General features: G+C 47.3%; 1 protein-coding gene across 3 annotated transcripts in view; it reads left to right on the plus strand.

The window, feature by feature from the left end:
• Positions 1-24,769, plus strand: part of LOC106562413 (talin-2) — a 121,371-nt gene that overhangs the window by 55,690 nt on the left and 40,912 nt on the right. For all 3 annotated transcript variants that reach the window (XM_045689321.1, XM_045689320.1, XM_045689322.1), the window contains 21 exons: positions 387-554; positions 818-915; positions 1,439-1,568; positions 1,787-1,939; positions 2,872-3,014; positions 4,203-4,330; positions 4,700-4,763; positions 6,322-6,426; positions 9,592-9,747; positions 11,131-11,232; positions 11,461-11,537; positions 12,747-12,927; positions 13,132-13,245; positions 13,746-13,854; positions 14,716-14,924; positions 15,941-16,039; positions 16,216-16,383; positions 16,776-16,910; positions 17,046-17,205; positions 17,877-18,043; positions 22,309-22,437. In XM_045689321.1, coding sequence (XP_045545277.1) covers positions 419-554; positions 818-915; positions 1,439-1,568; positions 1,787-1,939; positions 2,872-3,014; positions 4,203-4,330; positions 4,700-4,763; positions 6,322-6,426; positions 9,592-9,747; positions 11,131-11,232; positions 11,461-11,537; positions 12,747-12,927; positions 13,132-13,245; positions 13,746-13,854; positions 14,716-14,924; positions 15,941-16,039; positions 16,216-16,383; positions 16,776-16,910; positions 17,046-17,205; positions 17,877-18,043; positions 22,309-22,437 — 2,763 coding nt within the window. In that variant the 5' untranslated portion in view covers positions 387-418. The remainder of the gene's footprint in view (positions 1-386; positions 555-817; positions 916-1,438; positions 1,569-1,786; positions 1,940-2,871; positions 3,015-4,202; positions 4,331-4,699; positions 4,764-6,321; positions 6,427-9,591; positions 9,748-11,130; positions 11,233-11,460; positions 11,538-12,746; positions 12,928-13,131; positions 13,246-13,745; positions 13,855-14,715; positions 14,925-15,940; positions 16,040-16,215; positions 16,384-16,775; positions 16,911-17,045; positions 17,206-17,876; positions 18,044-22,308; positions 22,438-24,769) is intronic.

The following is a 24,769-nucleotide window of genomic DNA, read 5'->3' on the forward strand; positions in this document are numbered from 1 at the left end:
CTATGTCGTCTCTGGGTGGCACATGGCTTATTTCTCTGTCTGGGTTACAGATAAATTGAGTTTCAGGTTGTCTGAGTGGCTGAACATTCTGCCCGCTCAGTGAGACAGACAGACAGATGGCAGTGTTCTTCTCACGTTGTTTAAATCCAGATACAGACATGAATTCAGTTTTGACCCCCTTCGTTTTTTCCCAGACAACAGATGGACTGTATTTGAAAACTTGTGAATTTGTCATAGGCTCTAACTCACAAGAATGAATTCTGTGAAATATTACTAATGCGATGTGGTCACGTCTGTGTCTTGGCTTCATGGAAAATAACTAAGTAGTTGTATTTCCTTTGTTCTCATCCACATCTTATACTGATCTCACCTTCCATTCTCCCCAGGTGTAGACATACCCCCCACAGCGCCCGCCAAGATGGTGGCCCTGTCCCTGAAGATCTGCGTCCGCCAGTGCAACCTGGTGAAGACCATGCAGTTTGAGCCGTCCACGGCCGTCTACGACACCTGCAGAATCATCAGAGAGAGGGTTCCTGAAGCCCAGACTGGACAAGGTACAGTCACAAGACACAGACATACAAGCGACTGCGGTCACGTTCAAATTCCTTTATAGACCATCCTTCCTTAACAGGTGAAAGCAAGGGCACCATGTGGCTTTCATCTGTCCAGTCATGTCTTAGCACTGATTACTTCAAGGAAGGGAGGATGCACTTTGGAAGAATTAGAATGGTACCTGCCTCAACACTAGAAACAAGGGCTTAGAAATGCATCATTCATCCTATTGCTAATGGTAACTTCTATTCCTATTGTCTTCCAGCCTCAGACTACGGTCTGTTCCTTTCTGATGAGGACCCCAGGAAAGGCATCTGGCTGGAGTCAGGAAGGACTCTGGATTATTACATGCTGCGGAACGGGGTAAAAACCTACCTAAAGTATACCTACAGTAACCCTTAGTAATCTGACAAGTCCTATCCTGTAGCGAGGGTTCTCTACTGTAGCGAGGGTTCTTTGTAGTTGTTGCCATGGAGAAAGTATTTAAAGTATGAGATGTATGGTGGTGTTGGTGAATGTTGACAGATCACATACACACACTGACACTATTCTTGATTGAAGTCGGTCCTCAAAGATCACAAACGTCAAACGTGTTCATAGGATGCGTTTTCCATTAGTATTTCCTCTCTAGACAAGTGCTGTGTGTTTTAAAAGCAGGGTGAAGTACCAGGCCTGTTGGAATGACAGAGTATGTAGTTCAGAGGAAAACCTTTTTCATATTGCTATGTGTGAGAAATGAGAGAGTTGTGGGGAAGGAATAGGCAACCGTTAAATTAGATTTTCTGCCCTCCGTTCATCCCTCTCTCCTTCGACTGGCTAATGTTTGATCACTCGCTCTACTTTTCGCCACATTCACAGTTTATCTTTTGCTCTCCCTCCCTCTCAGGATATCCTTGATTACAAGAAGAAACAGAGGCCATTGAAGATCAAGATGCTGGATGGAGCTGTGAAAACCATCATGGTAGACGACTCCAAAACAGTGGGAGAGCTGCTAGTGACAATATGCAGTAGAATAGGTGAGTGGTCCATTATTTGTAAAACACCTCTCATAGGAAAGCTAGTGAGTTGAGGTTGTCTCAAGGTGATGATATGCAGTAGAATGTGAGTCGGCTTCCTTTTGTACCACAATTAATTCCTCTTAACAATTAACCTGGATTACATGATTTGTTTTAACACCTGTCATAGGAGAGCCAGTGGTTTGAGGTTGTCTGAAAGCGTTTCCCTGTGATTTCAGGAATCACCAACTATGAGGAGTACTCCGTGATCCAGGAGGTAATGGAGGAGAAGAAGGAGGATGGGACAGGCACCCTGAAGAAAGACAGGACTCTGCTCCGAGACGAGAGGAAGATGGAGAAACTCAAAGCCAAGCTTCACACAGACGACGACTGTGAGTTTAGGCCAACTTAACTTATTATTTTTAACTCCTAGTGAAGCATAGGGCCTCAGTTGAGGCTAAACGTCTCTAGCAGATGCTCTTATCCAGAGCAATTGGGTGTTAAGTGCCTTGCTCAAGGGCACATCAACAGAATGTTCACCTTGTCAGCTTGGGGATTCGAACCAGCGGCCTTTCGGTTACTGGCCAACGCTCTTAACCATGAGGCTACCTGCCATCTCTACAAACTGCCACTGGTTCTGGGAACATGTTGATGCTGAAGCCAATTTAATTTCCCTTATGGTACATTTTTTAATAATTTAACCAAGTTGATCATTTGAGCCAAATATGTTTGGAATAAAGTTAGCAGTAACAGGATTATTTAGTTAGCTAACTTGCATCTGCTATCCTTAAGTTTTGCTCTGTCGTCTGTTCTGAAAATACATTTTGATACATCTGCATGTTTCATAAGAGTTTGGACAGAAGCAACATTATTTCCCGGTTATTGATTTGACAGACATTTTTGGTTAAGGTATTATTTTAATAGTGATTTGAGTTGCATACTGTTATCGCACATCAAATTGTATTTTCCTCTTTTTTTCCTGAGCAGTAGTGTCCATTTTCTCATGTGCTGTAGGCAATAGACGTCTGTCTTGGCCTGCTGTGAAGTGTTCAGTCATACAGGCCATGGACAGGGCAGCTCCTCTCCAGCCTCTAGATATTGGCACATCCATCAAACTGATGGGCAGCTTTACACCACTACTGACATTATCTCTACCCTCCTTCAGGGCAACACTGACGCCAACATGGATTTTGGTTTTACAAAATATTGAGTAACCCCTTGGGTTGACTATAATGGAGAGAATTATGGTTAGATTTGAAGTTTATTGAGAAGGTCAGAATCTGTGCATTTCCGAGTTAATATCAGTGTGTGTGTGTTTGTTCAGTGAACTGGCTTGACCACAGCAGAACGTTCCGTGAGCAGGGGGTGGAGGAGACCGAAACTCTTCTGCTCAGGAGGAAGTTCTTCTACTCAGACCAGAACGTGGACTCACGAGATCCGGTCCAGCTCAACCTGCTCTACGTCCAGGTCTGACCCTCACCACGGTCTCTCCTCTCCTACCGCTTTTAAACACGTCTCTGTCCTTTCCTCTTCGCTCTCTCCTACTCTTTCTTACTCTCTCTTTTCATCCTTCCCTCCTCAATAACTCTCTTTCACTCTCCCTCACTCTCTCCTGCCCCTCTCCTTACCTCTTTCCTCTCTCATGCCTTCTCCTCTGTTGTACTTGCCCTGCATAGTAGTCAGCAATTAAGCTCTTCACCAGAAACATGCTGTAATGGATGAATGTTGATGGATAGAGAACATCTGTTATTCCATTTTTTTTGCCTGTTATAATAATAATTGAAGAGACACACACACACACACACACACACACACACACACACACACACACACACACACACACAACCAGAGCTGGTGCTTCACACTCTGATGTGCCTCATTATCACCACCACAATGATTACTGCCTCAAGGTGTGTGTGTGTGTGCACACATGTATATTTTCCTGCATTTCTAAATCATTTCAGTCGGTTGCATTTGCGATGTATTTTGATGTATGCAGCTGGCATATTGAATTTGTGTCATTGTCAAGTCATGGTGGGACTTGGGACCCTATTCCCTTGTCTGCTGGCAGTGTCCTCTTCTGTGTGACATATGATCCCAGGGGTCCTGCCTAGTCTTTAAAACACCTCTCCTCTTACCCCTGCTCTTCCTCAAAAGGACTAAAGCACCACTTCCATTGCTAGTCATGTTGTGCTGTCTGTGTGTAATTACCTGTTGTTGTAGTGTGTGTAAATGGCTGTGAGAGATGGTTCAGCCAGATAAAGGATCTGGTTCAATTAGTAGGTATATGAGACTCAGCAGGCTCTCTGTTCTGGGCTCGTTATTCTCTGTATGAGAGTTGTCTCGATCAGGCTGATGGGCTGTACAACATTAAGGGATCAGGGTTGAGATGAGGTCATTAGAGGTACTAGTGTTAGACGTCTTTTGTTTTGATAGGTCACCATGGTTGGGGTCAGTTCCATCATTTCAGGAAGTGAATTGTTTCCCAGTCAAGAATGTAAAGAAAATGGAGTCAGCTGCTCCATATTACTAGTGATATATTGGGTTTCATCTTCATGTCTTACCATTCCAGAATTAAAACATCCTCGTCGAACTTTGAGTGGCGTGTCTCTTATGACGGTGATTATATTAAACGTGTTTTTATCTCTCTCCCAGGCACGAGATGACATCCTAAATGGTTCTCACCCTGTGTCCTTCGACAAGGCCTGTGAGTTTGCAGGGATTCAGGCTCAGATCCAGTTTGGACCGCACATAGAACACAAACACAAGCCTGGATTCCTAGAGTAAGCTTCACTTCCTTCTGAAGACTACTTTAACTTTACATAAGGTGAAGGGAAAGTGGGATACCTAGTCAGTTGTACAGCTGAATGCATTCAACTGAAACGTGTCTTCTGCCTTTAACCCAAGCCCTCTGAATCAGGGGAAGGATGATGATGAACATGGTGATGATGATTTTTATCATAAAGGTGATGCTCTTCAATACAATGAAGACATATTGCTGGAAGGAATGTATTACTTCAGGGTACTGATTTGTTTTCATAATACAAATCCTCACCATATTAAATGGGGTTTTGTTATTGTTTTAAACCAGCACACTTTTCATGGTTTTATGTATGAACTCTCAACCTGTACCTACCTGTAATCTATTTTAGCCTCAAGGAGTTTCTACCTAAAGAATATATCAAGCAGCGGGGGAATGAAAAGAAAATCTTTCAGGTTGGTCCAGTTTGTTTATGAATCTTATAGAAGTAGATATTGGGGCGGCAGGTAGCCTAGGTGTTAGAGCGTTGGGCCAGTAACCAGCAGGTAGCCTAGGTGTTAGAGCGTTGGGCCAGTAACCAGCAGGTAGCCTAGTGGTTAGAGCGTTGGGCCAGTAACCAGCAGGTAGCCTAGGTGTTAGAGCGTTGGGCCAGTAACCGGCAGGTAGCCTAGTGGTTAGAGCGTTGGGCCAGTAACCAGCAGGTAGCCTAGTGGTTAGAGCGTTGGGCCAGTAACCAGCAGGTAGCCTAGTGGTTAGAGCGTTGGGCCAGTAACCGGCAGGTAGCCTAGTGGTTAGAGCGTTGGGCCAGTAACCAGCAGGTAGCCTAGTGGTTAGAGCGTTGGGCCAGTAACCAGCAGGTAGCCTAGTGGTTAGAGCGTTGGGCCAGTAACCAGCAGGTAGCCTAGTGGTTAGAGCGTTGGGCCAGTAACCAGCAGGTAGCCTAGTGGTTAGAGCGTTGGGCCAGTAACCAGCAGGTAGCCTAGTGGTTAGAGCGTTGGGCCAGTAACCAGCAGGTAGCCTAGTGGTTAGAGCGTTGGGCCAGTAACCAGCAGGTAGCCTAGTGGTTAGAGCGTTGGGCCAGTAACCAGCAGGTAGCCTAGTGGTTAGAGCGTTGGGCCAGTAACCAGCAGGTAGCCTAGTGGTTAGACGTTGGCCAAGCTAACCTGCAGGTAGCCTAGTGGTTAGAGCGTTGGGCCAGTAACCGGCAGGTAGCCTAGTGGTTAGAGCGTTGGGCCAGTAACCGGCAGGTAGCCTAGTGGTTAGAGCGTTGGGCCAGTAACCGGCAGGTAGCCTAGTGGTTAGAGCGTTGGGCCAGTAACCGGCAGGTAGCCTAGTGGTTAGAGCGTTGGGCCAGTAACCGGCAGGTAGCCTAGTGGTTAGAGCGTTGGGCCAGTAACCGGCAGGTAGCCTAGTGGTTAGAGCGTTGGGCCAGTAACCGGCAGGTAGCCTAGTGGTTAGAGCGTTGGGCCAGCAGGTAGCCTGGTGGTTAGAGCGTTGGGCCAGTAACCAAAAGGTTGCTAGATCGAATCTGTCGTTCTGCCCCTGAACAAGGAAGTTAACCCACTGTTCCTAGGCCGTCATTGTAAATAAGAATTTGTTCTTAACTGACTTGCCTAGTTAAATAAAGGTTCAATAAAAACATTGCCATTTTATCTTCAATTAATTTGCTTGTTTCTGAATTAATTATTTATAGCTTTTGGTTCCTATTCTGTCAACTTCTTAGTCCCATACAACTGCTGATGGTCTAAATAAAAGTATAACCCTGGTGGTTCAAGCACTGGAATGCTGATTGGCTGAAAGCCATGGTATATGAGACCGTATACCGCAGGTATGACAAAACATTTATTTTTACTGTTCTTTATGTTTGTAACCAGTTTATAATGGCAATAAGGCACCTCTGGGTATATGGCTCATATACCACGGCTAAGGGCTGTTCTTAGGCACGACACAACGCAGAGCACCCCATCGTGCCTTACTGCTTTAATATATTCTATTCTATTTTCAAACTCACAGGACCACAAGAACTGTGGTGAGATGACAGAGATAGAAGCTAAAGTAAAGTACGTGAAGCTAGCCAGGTCCCTGAGGACATACGGAGTGTCTTTCTTCCTGGTGAAGGTAAGATTGTGTGTGTGAAGCACTAGCAGGTGCAGGAATGAGTGGGTTACAGCTGAATATCAGTAGCTTTTCATGGTGTTGCAACACCAAGGCCTCGTTGCACTCTTTCATATCAGAGGAATGTCTTCTCTTTGGAGTGGACAGAATCCAATCCCACCTGAGCATTAGGTTTAAGACCAACCAGATGACTGAAATATGCTCATCTGGCTTCTACCAAACTACACGTTTCCTAGCCTGGTCCCAGATCTATTTGTGCAGTCTTGCCAGCAACAACCATAGGAGTTGGCTAGTACAGTACAAATAAGATCTAGTACCAGGCTAGAAAAACTCACCGCATCATTATTCAGACTCCAGAGTCACACATTCCTAGTTAAGATATGGCAGAGCAACACAAGGCAGTGTGGTAATGATTTGAATGAATTAGACTGAGGAAATATTGCACGTTTCATAGTTTTTGGCACACCCATTAATCTTATGTAGATATGAGCTAAACAAAAGTGTTAGATACATTTCTTACAAATGCTTCATATCTGGATATAGACGTAGAAGTTCAAGCAATACATAGAAGTGATGAACAATAAACCTTTTGCTTCAAACACATCCCACAGAGGTTTATGAGAAGGTAATATAAAGACAAAAGTTATAGTTGATGGATTTAAATGGCTCTGGTTAAGGTGGTAGAACTGTAGCAAAGCAGTGAACACTATCTTACTCCCATCATCTCTGTCAGGTTCATTGTGTTCCTGGAAAGTAACCAACTGTGTGCCTGTGCACTGGAGTGTGGCGTAATGATTACTTCCTTGTGAGCAGGGAGGGAGACAGAGACAGGGAGGGAGACAGAGACAGGGAGGGAGACAGAGCGCGCATCTGGAGATTTAACTAGTGGCTTCTGGCTGCACCTCTGCCAGGCAGGGTCTGTCCTTTTACTGCAGACCCCACAGGGAGGGAAGAGTGGCCTCTCCTGCCCCTCACCCCTCCACCTCCCCTGGTCCCCCCTGCCCCTCACCTCTCCACCTCCCCTGGTCCCCCCTGCCCCTCACCCCTCCAGCTCCCCTGGTCCCCCCCTGCCCCTCACCCCTCCAGCTCCCCTGGTCCCCCCTGCCCCTCACCCCTCCACCTCCCCTGGTCCCCCCTGCCCCTCACCCCTCCAGCTCCCCTGGTCTCCCCCCTGCCCCTCACCCCTCCAGCTCCCCTGGTCTCCCCCCTGCCCCTCACCCCTCCACCTCCCCTGGTCCCCCCTGCCCCTCACCCCTCCACCTCCCCTGGTCCCCCTCCAGCTCCCCTGGTCCCCCCTGCCCCTCACCCCTCCACCTCCCCTGGTCCCCCCTGCCCCTCACCCCTCCAGCTCCCCTGGTCCCCCCTGCCCCTCACCCCTCCACCTCCCCTGGTCCCCCCCTGCCCCTCACCCCTCCAGCTCCCCTGGTCTCCCCCTGCCCCTCACCCCTCCACCTTCCCTGGTCCCCCTCCCTCCCCCTGGTCTCCCCCTGCCCCTCACCCCTCCACCTCCCCTGGTCCCCCCCTGCTCCTCACCCCTCCACCTCCCCTGGTCCCCCCCTGCCCCTCACCCCTCCACCTCCCCTGGTCCCCCCTGCCCCTCACCCCTCCACCTCCCCTGGTCTCCCCCTGCCCCTCACCCCTCCACCTCCCCTGGTCTCCCCCCTGCCCCTCACCCCTCCACCTCCCCTGGTCCCCCCCTGCCCCTCACCCCTCCACCTCCCCTGGTCCCCCCCCTCCCCAGCTCCCCTGGTCCCCCCCTGCCCCTCACCCCTCCACCTCCCCTGGTCCCCCCTGCCCCTCACCCCTCCACCTCCCCTGGTCCCCCCCTGCCCCTCACCCCTCCACCTCCCCTGGTCCCCCCCTGCCCCTCACCCCTCCACCTCCCCTGGTCCCCCCTGCCCCTCACCCCTCCACCTCCCCTGGTCCCCCCTGCCCCTCACCCCTCCACCTCCCCTGGTCCCCCCCCTGCCCCTCACCCCTCCAGCTCCCCTGGTCTCCAGCTCCCCTGGTCTCCAGCTCCCCTGGTCTCCAGCTCCCCTGGTCTCCCCCCTGCCCCTCACCCCTCCACCTCCCTGGTCCCCCCTCCCCTGGTCTCCCCCTGCCCCTCACCCCTCCACCTCCCCTAGTCCCCCCCTGCCCCTCACCCCTCCACCTCCCCTGGTCCCCCCCTGCCCCTCACCCCTCCACCTCCCCTGGTCCCCCCTGCCCCTCACCCCTCCACCTCCCCTGGTCCCCCCCTGCCCCTCACCCCTCCAGCTCCCCTGGTCCCCAGCTCCCCTGGTCTCCACCTCCCCTGGTCTCCCCCCTGCCCCTCACCCCTCCACCTCCCCTGGTCCCCCCTCCCCTGGTTCCCCCTGCCCCTCACCCCTCCACCTCCCCTGGTCCCCCCCTGCTCCTCACCCCTCCACCTCCCCTGGTCCCCCCCTGCCCCTCACCCCTCCACCTCCCCTGGTCCCCCCCTGCCCCTCACCCCTCCACCTCCCCTGGTCCCCCCCCTGCCCCTCACCCCTCCACCTCCCCTGGTCCCCCCCTACCCCTCCACCTCCCCTGGTCCCCCCCTGCCCGTCACCCCTCCACCTCCCCTGGTCCCCCCCCTGCCCCTCACCCCTCCACCTCCCCTGGTCCCCCCCTGCCCCTCACCCCACCAGTTCCCCTGTTAACCCCAGCCCTGTGGCCCTCACCCCTCCAGAGCCCATAGAGACCCACTCCACCAGCAAGGCAGTGTTGAGCAACTCTTAAACACTCCTCACCTCTGTCCCTGTGTCACTCCCAATCAACTCTCCTCTCTTCCTCTGATCAGTCAGAAAAGCCACATGAGATAGAGGGAGAAGGACGCCATTTCTATTTTAGGAAAGTGTGAGTGAAAGGCAGTCCATGATTCTTGATGGATTAGACAGTCCTTAATATATCTTAACCGTTCATGTGAATATGAAGTTTAATGAGGTTTTGGATGCTTATTTCACTCTGTTCTCTAATGAAGCTTTGATGCTTTTTATTTTCCATTGTTTTCTATTGACTGTTTGTAATTGTATTAGAAGATGAATAGTATGTATTTGTTGCATATTTTCCACTGTTCTCTGAGTGTTAGTTGTTGCTTATTCTCCCATTGTTCCCCAATAAGGTTTTGTTGCTTCATATTTCCCATTGTTCTGTCACACTGTTTTATAGGAGAAGATGAAGAGTAAGAATAAGCTGGTCCCCAGGCTGTTGGGGATAACCAAAGAGTCAGTGATGAGGGTGGAGGAGAAGACCAAAGACGTGGTGCAGGAGTGGCCCCTCACCACTGTAAAGAGATGGGCCGCCTCGCCCAAGAGCTTCACCCTGGTGAGAACCCCAGCATGTGTGTGTGTGTGCGTCTGGTAAGACTCCCTTCCTCAGTGCTGCTGCCTCCACTTCCTATAGTCCACTAGAAGACTGACGGTGTCCACAGAGACCGCTTGTATATTTTATACGCAAACACCAATCCATTATCTGCTCTCTAACATGTATATCCTTGGTGCTCTGTTTCTTAGGTAGATTACACATAGACTCTCAGTAAATGAAATGTTCATCTCAATGTTTCACTTCTCATAAACAATTAGTGTGAAGACTCTTCTCTTCACTCATTCAATTGTTCAACTTCATTTATTGAACAAACCCCCTTTGTCTTGCCTGCCAATGACTGCCCTTTGTGACTTTACAAAGAGTCAGTGACTAAAGAAATGCCTAATCTAGAAGATCTCTTTTTGTAGACATGCAGTCTTTACCAACACTCAATTGAATTAATCCTCTCTGTGTTGGTACAGTTGAGGAATGTTCCCTTTGTGTCCCAAATAGCACCATATTCCCTTTAAAGTGCACTACTTTTGACCGGAGGGAATAGGGTGCCATTTGGCATGCAGCCTCTGTACTTTGATACTGAGGAAGCTGTTGAAGTTAAGCTGTACGTTTTGGTGAATGCTTTGAAATATATTCATAGACTTTTATTCAACCAATCATGTGCATTCCTTTGTGGGGATCCTTTCATCCATTATCAAACCCCTGTTGGCAGGGCCAGATCAGTTTCATATTCTAAAAGATGATGTCCAGAAATATGACTAAGAAATATAGAAGGATATTCTATGAAATGTCTCCTGATATTTAACGTCCGAAGTGATTTTCTTCTTTCCCCACACAGTTTCTTCCATGCAAAGTGTGCCTTTATATGACAATAACTGTAGTTGGTTTCATCTGACAGTGGCTACAGCCTGCTAGCAGTCTGATGTCTAGGCTCCAGCAGCACAATGTCTGGCGTCTGTTATGACAAACTTATTCCATAGGTTCACTTTAATCCCCACACACTGAGCCAAGTCCTCTATGTAAACGAATGACAAGCGAAGCCACTGCAGTGGTTGGGATCTTGCTTTGAATATTATTCCAGTAAGAGATGCTGTATACAGTTTGCCATTAGCTGGAGCATTTGTCATGAGCCTCTGTGTGTTATTCCAGTGTGAGATGCAGCGTTTGGCGTTGCTGGCCTGTGTTTGACTGTTGTAGGATTTGATATGGAGCAGTGTGTTTGCCTCTGGTAGGAATGTATAGGATTTGGTATCATCCTCTGTTTGTCTGTCTGTTGTAGGCTTTTGTAATAGTCCAGTATAAAATGCTATATTTGGTATGGACTTCTGCTGTAGGATTTTGTAATAGTCCAGTATAAAATGCTATATTTGGTATGGACCTCTGCTGTAGGATTTTGGGGAGTACCAGGAGAGCTACTACTCAGTCCAGACCACTGAGGGAGAACAAATCTCTCAGCTCATCGCTGGATACATCGACATCATCCTCAAGAAGGTGAGTGTGGAAAACCCTTTCCCATCGTACGTAGATCTTTCTTGATGATTGATTATCGACTTAAAGTGAGAGACACTGCTTCTAGAAAACATCAATACTCCCATGCATGTCCAAATAGTTATGCCTAAACTTACCTGGCAATCACAATATGTGTTGCCTTTTAGAGATAAAATAGCCATTGTCACCTTTGTGATCCAAATGTCACTTTGTGAATTTTTCTCTCTGTAGAAGCAAAGTAAAGACCGTTTTGGTTTAGAAGGAGATGAAGAATCCACCATGCTGGAAGAATCGGTCTCCCCAAAGAAGTATGTGAACTGTTATATAATGCTCAGTAACACACAATAGCAGTGTCCTATAGACCAGGGTTGTGTTCATTAGGGCATGCAACAGAAAACATTTCAAAATGAAAAAGAGTGTTTATTTTTAGAGAGGTCCAGGTAGTCTCGCCTGTTTTTGTCTGTTTTCTTCCATTCAGTGGCTAATGAAGCCAACATGGCCTCAGTCCCATTTTATGTTCCAGCTATAATGTATAGATCTCATAAATGGTCTTCCCTGTGGCTCAGTTGGTAGAGCATGGTGTTTGCAACGCCTGGGTTGTGGGTCCGATTCCCATGGGGGGCCAGTACAAAAATTGTAAAAAAATGCATGAAATGAAATGTATGCATTCACTACTGTAAGTCGCTCTGGATAAGAGCGTCTGCTAAATGACTAAAATGTAAATGTAAAATGTACACCTGCCTGTACTCATGAACATTTCCCCTCAGTGAGAATAGTATTGTTCCTTAGGATCAACTTCCTCTGTTGGAGTTTCTCTTTCTCTTTTATCTGTTCTCTCCGTCCGGATAAACAACATTTTTATCTGTACTTCCCTAATTACACACATATTAGTCCCTTTATCTACATAGAACTGTCGTTAAATAACGTAAGCTGTCTTCCTGTCTAGTCTCAATTGATATTTCCTTTCATGTACTGAGGGAATATTGGCCTTGGTAGTGTCCCAAATGGCTCCATATTTAGTGCATTTCTTTTGACCAGAGCCCTATGTGCTCTGATCAAAAGTAGCACACTAATTAGGGAATAGGGTGCCATTTGAGACGCAGACCTTGTGTTGTTCCCTTATCTGGGCCAGTCAGTGTGGAGGATAGCATAGAGGGCCTAAGGGAAAACACAGGCATTAATACTGCAAACTCACAGGAAACCAAACCTGGAAGGCTTCATCTGAAGAATAACAGTCTAGTTCCTGGAAGAACACAATGAAGGTTTGATGTCGGCCGTGGTTCCTGTTAGCAATACACACACACACACACACACACACACACACACACACACACACACACACACCGGAGTCTGGCAAACAGACACCACCATCCTTCCATAGTTGGTCCACCTGTGGATGGGAAAGGTGACGTTGTCACCTGAAATGCTATCGATAATTACGTGATGAACATTAAGTATCACAGATGCGTTTTTTTTCGAATATCATGCACAGACCAAATTTGTCTGTCTGTTTCCAGGTCGACGATCCTGCAGCAGCAGTTTAACCGTGTGGGTCGTGTGGAGCATGGCTCTGTGGCTCTACCAGGGGTGATCAGGTCCGGCTCTATAGGAACAGAGTCTCTCAGCATGGGCACCATGCCTTCTGCACAGCAACAGGTCATCATGGGACAGATGCACCGAGGACACATGCCACCACTGGTGAGAGCAGGAATGCAATGTTACATGTTCTCTCACACACACACACTTTCTCTTTCTCCCCCTCTTTTGTTTCTCTCTCCACCTTTCTCTCCCTCTCTCTCTCTCTCTCGCACATCCTCTTTTTTTATGTATCTCTCTCTCCATCTCATATCTCTATACGTGTTTAGTAGATATTGATCATGTCTGTGTGTTTATTCTCTCCAGAGCTCGGCCCAGCAGGCCCTGATGGGGACCATCAACACCAGTATGCAGGCAGTACAGCAGGCACAGGCTGATCTGGGAGAGGTGGACAACCTGCCTCCTCTGGGACAGGACATGGTGTGGAGACACACACACACACACACACACACACACTTGTCTCCACTGGGACAGGACATGGTGAGAGGGACATACAACAGCATACTGGCCGTCAGACACGGACAAGCACACTCAGTACTCAGCTAATTTCATGCCCTATTAATTATAATTAAGTTGTTAATACTCTTAAAACTTCTGATTCAAATTTGTACATTTTATATTGTAATTTTCTGACGTTTGTTTTTAATGCTTAATGGCATGTTTAATGTATGTACATAACACTCCTTAAAATAAATGAAACTTTGTCTATGCTCACTCTAGTGCTCACCCTAGTGCTCTTTCCTCAATGCCATTCTCCCTGCTTCAGCTCCTAGGTCACCATTCATCCTTCAACTCCCATCCTGACTTTCTGATGTTTAATTGTTCTTATTTACTTGTACGTTCTGCAATTCAACTTTTATCTGCCAAGTACCACCTTCATGTAATAATTCTGCTGAACCAGTACCATCTCTCTCCTCCAGGCATCCAAGGTGTGGATCCAGAACAAGGTGGATGAGTCCAAACATGAGATCCACTCCCAGGTGGACGCCATCACCGCAGGAACAGCTTCTGTGGTCAACCTCACCGCTGGTACGTGGCTTTGGGATGACTCAGGAAATGACATGCTGTTCAATGGAAGATCTGAATATTCCAGTGCTGTTGAAGTGACAGTAAAAAGGTTTTGAGCTTACATTTTTACAAGCAGTTTTTTTTCTTCATTTTTACGTCTTGCAGTTTTAAATGATTCACACTTAACATTTTTCAAGTTAACGATCTAGTTTTCATTACATGTAAATCTACAGTAATGGTGAACTGTTATCCATTATAATGTGTACTAGTGGGCCAAGCGAGCTGGCAGTATTCTTCATATCATTGGTTTGGTGCCATGCTGAACCCAGCCAAGGGACAGTCAGTGCTTCAACCATCTGTTTCAATATAAGGGGACTTCCCTGCTCTGTTGTCCAGTAGCAATCAGAGAAGAGTGCTGATATAGGATCAGTTTGGCCTTTAAGGCCATCGTATAGTGAATAAGATGACATGGCCCGGGGGTCCTGATCCTGGACCAGCGCTCTGAGATGCTTAATACAGTCCCTGACCCTTTTCCCCTTTAATCTAAACGGCTGGTCATTTCCACCAGCAGTCTCATGTCTAAACAGAATAATCTAATGTGACATGCTGAATTGACTGGCTGAGTGTAACATGGGTACATGTTTATTGTGACACATACTGGCTCACTGTACTGCACCCAGAGGACAGGCCAGAAGGGCTTGAGATGGTTAACTTGGCTCTCTTTATCTCTCTATCGCTGTCTCGCTTTATCATTCTCCTTCTCTATCCTCTCTGCCTCTTTCCATCCCCACTCTTTTTCACTTTCGCTTACTATACTCTATTCCCTCTCTCTCTCTGCTCTCTCTCTCTTCCCCTCCCCTCCTTCCTCCCTCCCTCTTATAGGTGACCCGACAGACACAGACTACACTGCAGTGGGCTGTGCCATCACCACCATCTCCTCCAACCTGACAGAGATGTCTAAGGGTGTGAAGCTACTGGCTGCTCTTATAGAGGATGACACGGGCGGGAGCAATGACCTTATGGGTGCCGCTAGGAACCTTGCTGGGGCCGTCTCTGACCTGCTCAAGGCTGTGGAGCCTGCCTCCGGAGAGGTGAGACAGGGCTGGTGGAGGCAGATAACTTGCCTCAACTCTGGTCCAGGAGAGCCTAGAGTGTTTACGGGCTTTTGTTTCAAGCACACTTGAAACAAAAGCCTGCAGATTGGCCTACTGCGGCTTTCCGTAGCCAGAGTTCTATACCAACAATGCTTTAACCCAACACCTGTGGTATCTGAAGAGCACATGAGCTAGCTTCTACACATGATTCAATGTTATAGACTTACTTGGACCTCTCATTAAGTTCCATTGTCCCTGATATAAGGCATTTTATAGTCTCTTTATTAACAGAACAAACATCACAGTTGATCTTTTCCCAGTTGTATTGCCTGAGGGTAACAGAAGGCTGTTAGGTTTGACCTCTGATTGGAAGTGTTTATACTGTACTTATCACTAATGCACCACTGGCCTCAATAATACCAACTGAGCTCCTACTGTATTCATATGGTGGCACTCCTCCCAGTTACAAGGCTTAATTTGATTAATATTCCCCATTTTTAGGGAGTGTGTGGGTGTCATGTGTTGGCTGTCTATTGTATTCCTGCCCTCATGTCTGAACAGAGACAGGCGGCCAGAGACCAACAGCCAGGCAGAACCATAACAAAATATGGCCATTTGAACTATTCACCCTTCCTTTGCTACAGTGTGTTTTGTTGACGTTGAACAAAACAAAGCCTGGTGAGGATAATTCTGTTGTGTATGATTCATCACTGCCATGTTGAATAATGGATTTCACATAGACCTGCACCTGCAGGCCCAGTTCACTACGCTCACAATGTTCTCTTCAAGGCCAGTTGGGATAATAATGTTTTTGGGAGATTCTGTCTTGACAATATGAAAATACCCTGATGTGGATTCAGAAATACAGTAGCTCATCTAAGCTAATCTGGTGTGTCGACCTTCTGGGGCTAAGCATAGATGCTGAGACAGCTGTAATTTAGGTCTACCTACCATAGACCCCACGTGGGCTAACCCTTGTGCCATAGCTGTACTCTGACTTCCTGTTCCCTCAGCCCCGTCAGACAGTGCTGAGTGCAGCAGGCAGTGTAGGCCAGGCCAGTGGGGACCTGCTGCTTCAGATGGGAGAGAACGAGTCAGACGAGAGGTTCCAGGTAAGAGTCTGTCTATTTTCACTTTTTCTCATTACAACCTTCCACATGCGATTCAGACTCAGCACATTTAGAAGGGTTTTTCTGCAGTTGCACCCAATCTGAATTTCAAGCGTAACCTTTGCTTATTAGAATTTATTCAGCAGGATGGACATGAATAATGGTGATGACAATTTCAGGAGGTGCTGATGAACCTGGCCAAGGCTGTGGCCAACGCGGCAGCCATGATGGTGCTGAAGGCTAAGAACGTGGCCCAGGTGGCAGACGACACGGTCCTACAGAACAGAGTCATCGCTGCTGCCACGCAGTGTGCCCTCTCCACCTCCCAGCTGGTCGCTTGTGCCAAGGTACAACCCTGTAGACCTTTCACACACTCCCACTGACATTTCATCATGATGAGAATGTGAGAAGGTAAAAGGTTTGTGGCAGTGCTACGGTGGATAAGTCAACAGTAGCTATGTTTCTTCCTCTTCAATAACCCCAGGTAAAGTAAATACGCTAACTTCAATAATATACACGTAGATGTTCAACGGAAGTGTTTTTGATCTGACATGATTTGTTTGCTTCATCTTTTTTCCTCTTTTTGTTTCTCTTTCAACACATTCACTCATTTTTCTCCATCATCCCTTCCTCTCCAGGTGGTGACTCTCACTTTCAGTGCTCTGGTGTTCCAGGAGCAGCTGATCTCGCTCTTCCTCTCCCTCTCTCACATGCTCACTTTCTCCATCTCTCCCTGCAGGTGGTGAGTCCCACCATCAGCTCCCCAGTGTGCCAGGAGCAGCTGATTGAGGCAGGGAAGCTGGTGGACCGCTCAGTGGAGGGCTGTGTCCAGGCCTGTCTGTCTGCCACAGTCGACGGGGAGATGCTGAAGCAGGTGAGCGGAGTTGGGGTCAACTCCATCTCAATTTCAGTACAATTTTCTCATATAGAAGCATTGAGGAACATTGAAATGGGTTTGTCAGTGTACTTCCTGAATTGACTGAAAGTTGAATTGAGACACATCCTGCAGGTGAGTGCTGCAGCCAGTGTTGTCGGTCAGGCCCTGGGGGACCTGCTGGAGCACGTATGCCACTACGCCTCCCACGGCGAGCCCATTGGTCGCTACGACCAGGCCACTGACACCATCATGACGGTAACAGAGAGCATCTTCAGCTCCATGGGAGACGCAGGTGAGGAGAGGAGGGAAGGGGATTCCCTAGTAGTGGTAGTGATGAAGTCGCTAAATACAACTATTAAATTAAATGCCAATAAAACTTGATTTAATTGTTTAAATTGATGAATGTTTGTTGATATTTAGATTTAAAGCCTCTTGGTGTATAGAAAGTGTCTGCCAGCTACTCTAAAGAACCTCATTCTGTACTGTACCGTGGCCAACCAGTTGAAGAATGCTGGCTTTCAGCCAACAGCAAATATGTGGGTTCAAGTCACACCTGCCATCAGCCTCAGTTAGTTGTGTATAAAAATGGATTGGAAAAAGACTCATTCTCTCTCCCAGGGGAGTGCTGGCAGATTGGCTTGAGTTCTCGATGCTGGCTGGCAGATGCCTGCAGTTTAAATCCATGTGTTCTTTAATAGAGAGAATAACTACCCATCTCTCGTCTCCTTGGACTAGCAGGATTTAGTCATACAGTAGCCTAACTTTGTCTGGTTCTCTCGCTCGCTGACTCTCTCGGTGCCTCTCTCTCTCGCTGCCTCTCTCTCTCTCTCTCTCTCTCGCTGCCCCTCTCTCTCTCGCTTGCTGGCTGGCTCGCTCGCTGACTCTCTCTCACGCACACACACGTCTCCACCCCCTCTACTTCTACCCATCCCCCTCTTTCTCTCCTCTGTCTCCCCCTCTCAGGAGAGATGGTTCGTCAGGCCAGGGTCCTGGCTCAGGCCACCTCTGACCTGGTGAATGCCATGCGGTCAGATGCTGAGGTAGAAGTGGATGTTGACAACTCTAAGAAGCTACTTGCTGCAGCTAAACTACTGGCAGATGCCACAGCCAGGATGGTGGAGGCTGCTAAGGTACAGTATGTAATAATGTCTTACTTACTGTGCTAAGCTTTCGGTCAACAACAACCTTTGTCAGAACTGGTCTGATGAAGGTCGTTGTTCATTAAAAGCGTGGCACATTAAGCACTGAAACTTGCATCTGATCAAGTGTGCAGAGACCTCTTTTCATTTATTTAGTAAAAAGGGTTTAGAGACATCAAACTCATTCCACAGAGGCCCAGTATCTGCTGGTTTTCACTCCAGCCTTGTACTTGATTGAGGAATTAAGGTCACTGATTAGTAAATAACTCCCCTCACCTGGTTGTCAATCAATCAATCAATCAATCAAAATTTATTTATAAAGCCCTTCTTACATCAGCTGATGTCACAAAGTGCTGTACAGAAAACAATCCTAAAACCCCAAACAGCAAGCAATGCAGGTGTAGAAGCACGGTGGCTCGGAAAAACTCCCTAGAAAGGCCAGAACCTTGGAAGAAACCTAGAGAGGAACCAGGCTATGAGGGGTAGCCAGTCCTCTTCTGGCTGTGCCCGGTGGAGATTATAACAGAACATGGCCAAGATGTTCATAGATGACCAGCAGGGTCAGATGATGATAATAAACACAGTGGTTGTAGAGGGTGCAACAGGTCAGCACCTCAGGAGTAAATGTCAGTTTGCTTTTCATAGCCGATCATTGAGAGTATCTCTACCGCACCTGCTGTCTCTAGAGAGTTGAAAACAGCAGGTCTGGGACAGGTAACACGTCCGATGAACAGGTCAGGGTTCTGTAGCCGCAGGCAGAGCAGTTGAAACTGGAGCAGCAGCACGACCAGGTGGACTGGGGATAGTAAGGAGTCATTCGATCCTGTAGGTTCATGCTCTACGACATTCGCAGAGTACGACCCTGCCTCACACAGGAAGCGGCGCAGGTCCTAATCCAGGCACTTGTCATCTCCCGTCTGGATTACTGCAACTCGCTGTTGGCTGGGCTCCCTGCCTGTGCCATTAAACCCCTACAACTCATCCAGAACGCCGCAGCCCGTCTGGTGTTCAACCTTCCCAAGTTCTCTCACGTCACCCCGCTCCTCCGCTCTCTCCACTGGCTTCTAGTTGAAGCTCGCATCCGCTACAAGACCATGGTGATTGCCTACGGAGCTGTGAAGGGAACGGCACCTCCATACCTTCAGGCTCTGATCAGGCCCTACACCCAAACAAGGGCACTGCGTTCATCCACCTCTGGCCTGCTGGCCCCCCTACCTCTGAGGAAGCACAGTTCCCGCTCAGCCCAGTCAAAACTGTTCGCTGCTCTGGCACCCCAATGGTGGAACATGCTCCCTCACGACGCCAGGACAGCGGAGTCAATCACCACCTTCCGGAGACACCTGAAACCCCACCTCTTTGAGGAATACCTAGGATAGGATAAAGTAATCCTTCTAACCCCCCCCTTAAAAGATTTAGATGCACTATTGTAAAGTGGTTGTTCCACTGGATATCATAAGGTGAATGCACCAATTTGTAAGTCGCTCTGGTTAAGAGCGTCTGCTAAATGACTTAAATGTAAATGTAAATTCGGCCAGGTAGTCCTGAAGCATGGTCCTAGGGCTCAGGTCCTCCGAAAGAGAGGGAGAAAGAGAGGGAGAATTAGAGAGAGCATACTTAAATTCACACAGGACACCGGATAAGAGAGGAGAAATACTCCAGATATAACAGACTGATCCTAGCCCCCCGACACATAAACTACTGCAGCATAAATACTGGAGGCTGAGACAGGATGGGTCGGGAGACACTGTGTCCTCGTCCGACGATACCCCCGGACAGGGCCAAACAGGCAGGATATAACCCCACCCACTTTGCCAAAGCACAGCCCCCACACCACTAGAGGGATGTCTTCAACCACCAACTTACCATCCTGAGACAAGGCAGAGTATAGCCCACGAAGATCTCCCCCACGGCACAACCCAAGGGGGGGCGCCAACCCAGACAGGAAGATCAAGTCAGTGACTCAACCCACTCAAGTGACGCACCCCTCCTAGGGACGGCATGGAAGAGCACCAGTAAGCTAGTGACTCAGCCCCTGTAATAGGGTTTGAGGCAGAACCTGCACACATTAGGCCCTCTGTGGAATGAGTTTGACTCCCCTGGGTTAAAGCATAGATTCTCCATTATGTATGTACTAGAGGAGTTGTCCAAACGGAAGGTTAGTAAAGTAGGTTGTTCTAAAGTAGTATATTACCGATTCGTCCTCTACACAAGTAGAGCAGTGAAATTCCTCATACTCCCTTCCAAGAACCGATGCTCTGTCCTGCCTGTTGTTTTCCCCATCCTGTACACACAAGTTGACATTTTCGATGTCTGCCTGGATGTGCTGTGTCTGTTTTTGAATCCCAGAATGTCTATCAGAGCAGTGTATGGCCACAGAAGGATGTCCCGTGTTGTCCCTCAGATCACCATGTTCCCATGAAGTGACCTCTGAGGTATCACTGATTTGTTCTGCTGTTACCAGCTATGGTGGCCATCCTATTTAAACACCACCCAGAAACCAAGAGACTGAGCGGTTCTCACTGACTGGAGGAGGACAGGCATCGCTATGGGGTCTGAAAGAATTTGGCTAGTCTAAACCCTTTCTATGTCATACTTTCTCTAAAAATGGCCCTTTCCAGTGAAAAACTACAGGTTGTAATTCGCAGAGCTGCCAGTGTATTGTTTTTATTTTATTTTTATTTAACCTTTATTTAACTAGCCAAGTCAGTTAAGAACTAGTTCTTATTCATAATTTACGTTGACATGCATTTCATGTATGTTTGATATGGTTATCCAAATGGGGTTGTATTGCATTTGATTACATTCATTCAAACCAGAGCGTTTTCCACAGTGCTATTTGGGTGCTTCCTGGTTGTCTAGTTAAATATCAGTCTACTTTTTTTCAGGCAGTCCATTTGATTCTTCATCTGCTCCTCAGCCTTACAGACAAGTATTAATGTCCCTGCCATCATGAATGCTAAATGGGGCCATATCTTAAAGCTGGTTAGATGCTTTTGATTCCACATTAATCACATTATAGCAGCTATCTTTATCACTATCAATGAAGGATTTGCCCAGCCACTGTTTCCTTGGTAACTGTCAAAGGGGACTGTATTCAACACTACCCCTAGTTGCAGGTAGCCTAGCAGTTAGAGCGTTGGGCAGGTAACCAGAAGGTGAAACATCTGTCGATCTTCCCTTGAGCAAGGTACTTAACCCTAATTGCTCCAGGGTTGCCGTCAACATTGGCTGATCCCTGGCTGTAACCCCACTTTCAGAGGGTCTCGGAGGGGGGGATATGCACAAAAAAGATGTATTATATGATGCTAATATAAGCATATAATTGATTGATTGAGGGTAGAGAATGTTTTGCTGAGGCATGGAGAAAGGATTGTGTCAGTAGTGGGGAGTCCACAGAAGATGGCAGCTCTTCGTTTGGCTTTCTCTTGTGCTGAGAAATCTGGACATAAGCCATGTAGTTTAATTTCGGACACTACTCTGTGTTTCATTTCCAATCCCTTTTATTATTAGGATACGATTTATTTTCTCTTCAGTGACAATTTCCGATCACACATAAGTGACAGTTAACCTGTCGTACAGGAAGCAGCAAATAGTATCAATAATGGCCTGTACTGGGCTGGCTAACATGACACACTGTTATGAAAAAACTGTTTTGCATTTCAACAGTCAATCACATTATTCCCCTCTACTCTTGAGGAATTAGTACTGTAATGTCTCTTCACATTAGTCTGGGCTTACTATAAACATCACCTTGGGGCTGTGGGTGGTATGTTTTTAGTGTGTGTGTGTGTATTAGTGAGATATAAGATGGCTGCTGTAATGTTCTGTAGAGGGTTACATTAAGCAGCAGGTGAGGTGAAGCGCCTGGCTGCTTAATTAACTAAATGGCATGGAGGCTTAGGCTCTAGATTCTCTTCATTCCCTCAACAATAGGACGCACAGAGGCTCTTAGGGATATTGGTTTGTGTGAACTGAACCCAGTCACGTACAATCAGAGACAGCTGGAGAGAAAGAGAGAGGTAAAGAGAGCTGGAGCCAGAGGAGGTGGTAATGAAAAGGAATCTTGACGTTTCCTCATCAACAAGATGTTGATAGATAAACAAAAGAGCTGCTGTCATTACAAACGGACATGATTACAGTTGGACTCTAGCACTTTCCCTGGATGCATCTCCATCTGCTCCAGTTTAATGATGGATGAGGTGTCTTCCTTTCTCTGTGTGTCCGTCTGTCTGTCTCTGGGTGTGTGTGTGTAACAGGGCGCAGCGGCATGCCCAGAGAACGAGGACCAGCAGCAGAGACTGAGGGAGGCGGCTGAGGGGTTACGCGTGGCCACCAACGCTGCAGCTCAGAACGCCATCAAGAAGAAGCTCATTAACAGGCTAGAGGTCAGTTGGATGGGTCTGGGCTAGGCTGGGCAGAGCCATATATGTACAGTATACCTATAGGTGGCGCTGCGAGTTTGGTGCTAAGATGGCGTCCCATTAATGGGTTTGCCAAACTCTGTATATGAATCTGGGGCTGAGTAAGCAGGCACTTCCACTTGCTTCTCCTCATCATAGCTCTTGCTCTACCTTCACACCACATTGTCAATCACATGGAAACACCAGGCTTTGAGTGAAAGTCTAGAAATAGTATTTTTTATATTCTGTATTATATGGGGCTTTAGGTTAACGTGCAGAGGTGATTACATTACCAGAGCTATTATTTCCAACTGTTGATGTAAACCATGCAAGAACAGTTATATACAGTACAGGACATTACTGAGTGTGTTTGGAGAGCTACAGTGTACTCTGTGTACATTCAACTGTTATAGAAACTTCCTTTCCCTTCCTGTTTACATTCTGAGAATTCCCTGTAGGTTTTCCTTCATATGAAAGTAGAGACCATCCAGTATCATTCTTCAATCGTCATCCTACTAGCCACTGATGTGTAAAAAGAGCATTTTACATATGACTGTTGAATGCGGAATGAGGGAGAGCTCCGTTTGTTGTTTTGGAAAGTTTGGTGTTTTGAAAGTGTGTTATAAAGTTTCTTAGTGTCTAGCTACCTTTTGAGTTTGGATCCCGAGACGCAGTTGGCATCAGTTGCTGGGTCTGCGACTCTCTGTCCAGTAATCCTGCCGACCAAGACCGGTTCTGAGGAGCTATTTGGTGTAGCTGTTTGCTAGCAAGCTAGCGGGGTTTTCTTGAGGGCTTGAATGCAGCCCGTGGCTGGGATCACAGATTGTCCCGGGCTTGTGGCTGTCAAGATCCCTGCTGTTTGTTGTTTTCAATCTTCCCTGCGGCCTGCTCTGTCTGGAACTGTGAGGAGTAACAGCGTGACCTACGTTGCTAGGTACCATGACAAAGACCAAAGCCGGCAGGAGTACTTTTGAGGACAATGGTGTCTCTCTGTCACAGGTGAGCGAACAACAACAACAACAAAATCTACATACAGTTGTTTCAACAATAAGAAAATGGCTTGTAGTGTTTTGTCCAAATACTGGTGGACTCAACTAATAAAAGAATGGATGACCTGACCAGAGAGGTCCAGGACCTGAGGAATAGTTTGCAGTTCTCCCAGGGTCAGCTTGATGAGTTTAAACAGAAACAAGGCAAGATGACAGCAATCGGTAAGTCATTGAGAGAGGACATCAGTTCTGTGTGTGATTCCATGATAACGTTGACGGAGAACAAATTATCTTAAGGGACAATCAAGGCGGAACAACATGGTTGTGGACGTAATTGCAGAATTGCCACATGAGACCTGGATGGAGTCTGAGGACAAAGTGAGGGAAATGATCTCGGAGAAACTGAAGATGGACCACAAGAAGATTGAGGTGGAGCGCGCCCACAGAACTGGAAAACCCACCACCGGCCCAGGTGACAGGCCCGCCGTAGTGGTCAAGTTCTTGAGGTTTATTGCCTTACCTCCCTAATCTTACTACATTTGCACACACTGTATATAGACTTTTCTATTGTGTTATTGACTGTATGTTTATTTATTCCATGTGTAACTGTTGTTTGTGTTGCACTGCTTTGCTCAATCTTGGCCATGTCGCAGTTGTAAATGAGAACTTGTTCTCAACTGGCCTAACTTGTTAAATAAAGGTGAAATAAAAAAGGACAAAGTAGCTGTTCTGGAAAGAGCCAAGAACTTGAGAGGAACGTGTACCTTCCTCAACGAGGACTATCCTGAAGCTGTGCACCAGAAGAGGAAATAACTTATCTTGGCCATGAAAGCTGCCAGAGTCCGTGGGGACATTACTTACATCTGCTATGACAGACTCGTTGTCCACCCTCCCTCCCAAAACCCTGGAAGGGATGAGAGAGAAAAGCCTATGGGTTTGTAGCTCAACCCCACAGCACACACAGATTCACTTACACACACTGACTGATTCATGGAATATTTATTTTTCTCAAAGAATAGAATAGGTCAACTTTTGTACTATGAGAGATAGTAGATTGATATAGGCTAGTGCTTTTGCTGATCGTTAGGCCTGCTCATCTTGTTGGCTGACGAAAAGTAAATGTGGACAGTTCTTTCAATATCTTCAATATGCACCTCGGAATTGGATATGACAGAGAGCTGTGTGAGTGAGAGATGCTTCGGATTGCGTTGCACACTCAGGGAGAAGGGCACAACGCAGCACTGCAAAAGGCATGGATTTTTTTTAGGGTGCACTACGGCCACAAAGGGGATGCCACTGGGAAATTCGAGGCATTATCAAGTGCTTGT

The sequence above is a fragment of the Salmo salar genome, chromosome ssa11 (genome assembly GCF_905237065.1).
Source record: "Salmo salar chromosome ssa11, Ssal_v3.1, whole genome shotgun sequence".
In the NCBI taxonomy this organism is placed as follows: domain Eukaryota; kingdom Metazoa; phylum Chordata; class Actinopteri; order Salmoniformes; family Salmonidae; genus Salmo; species Salmo salar.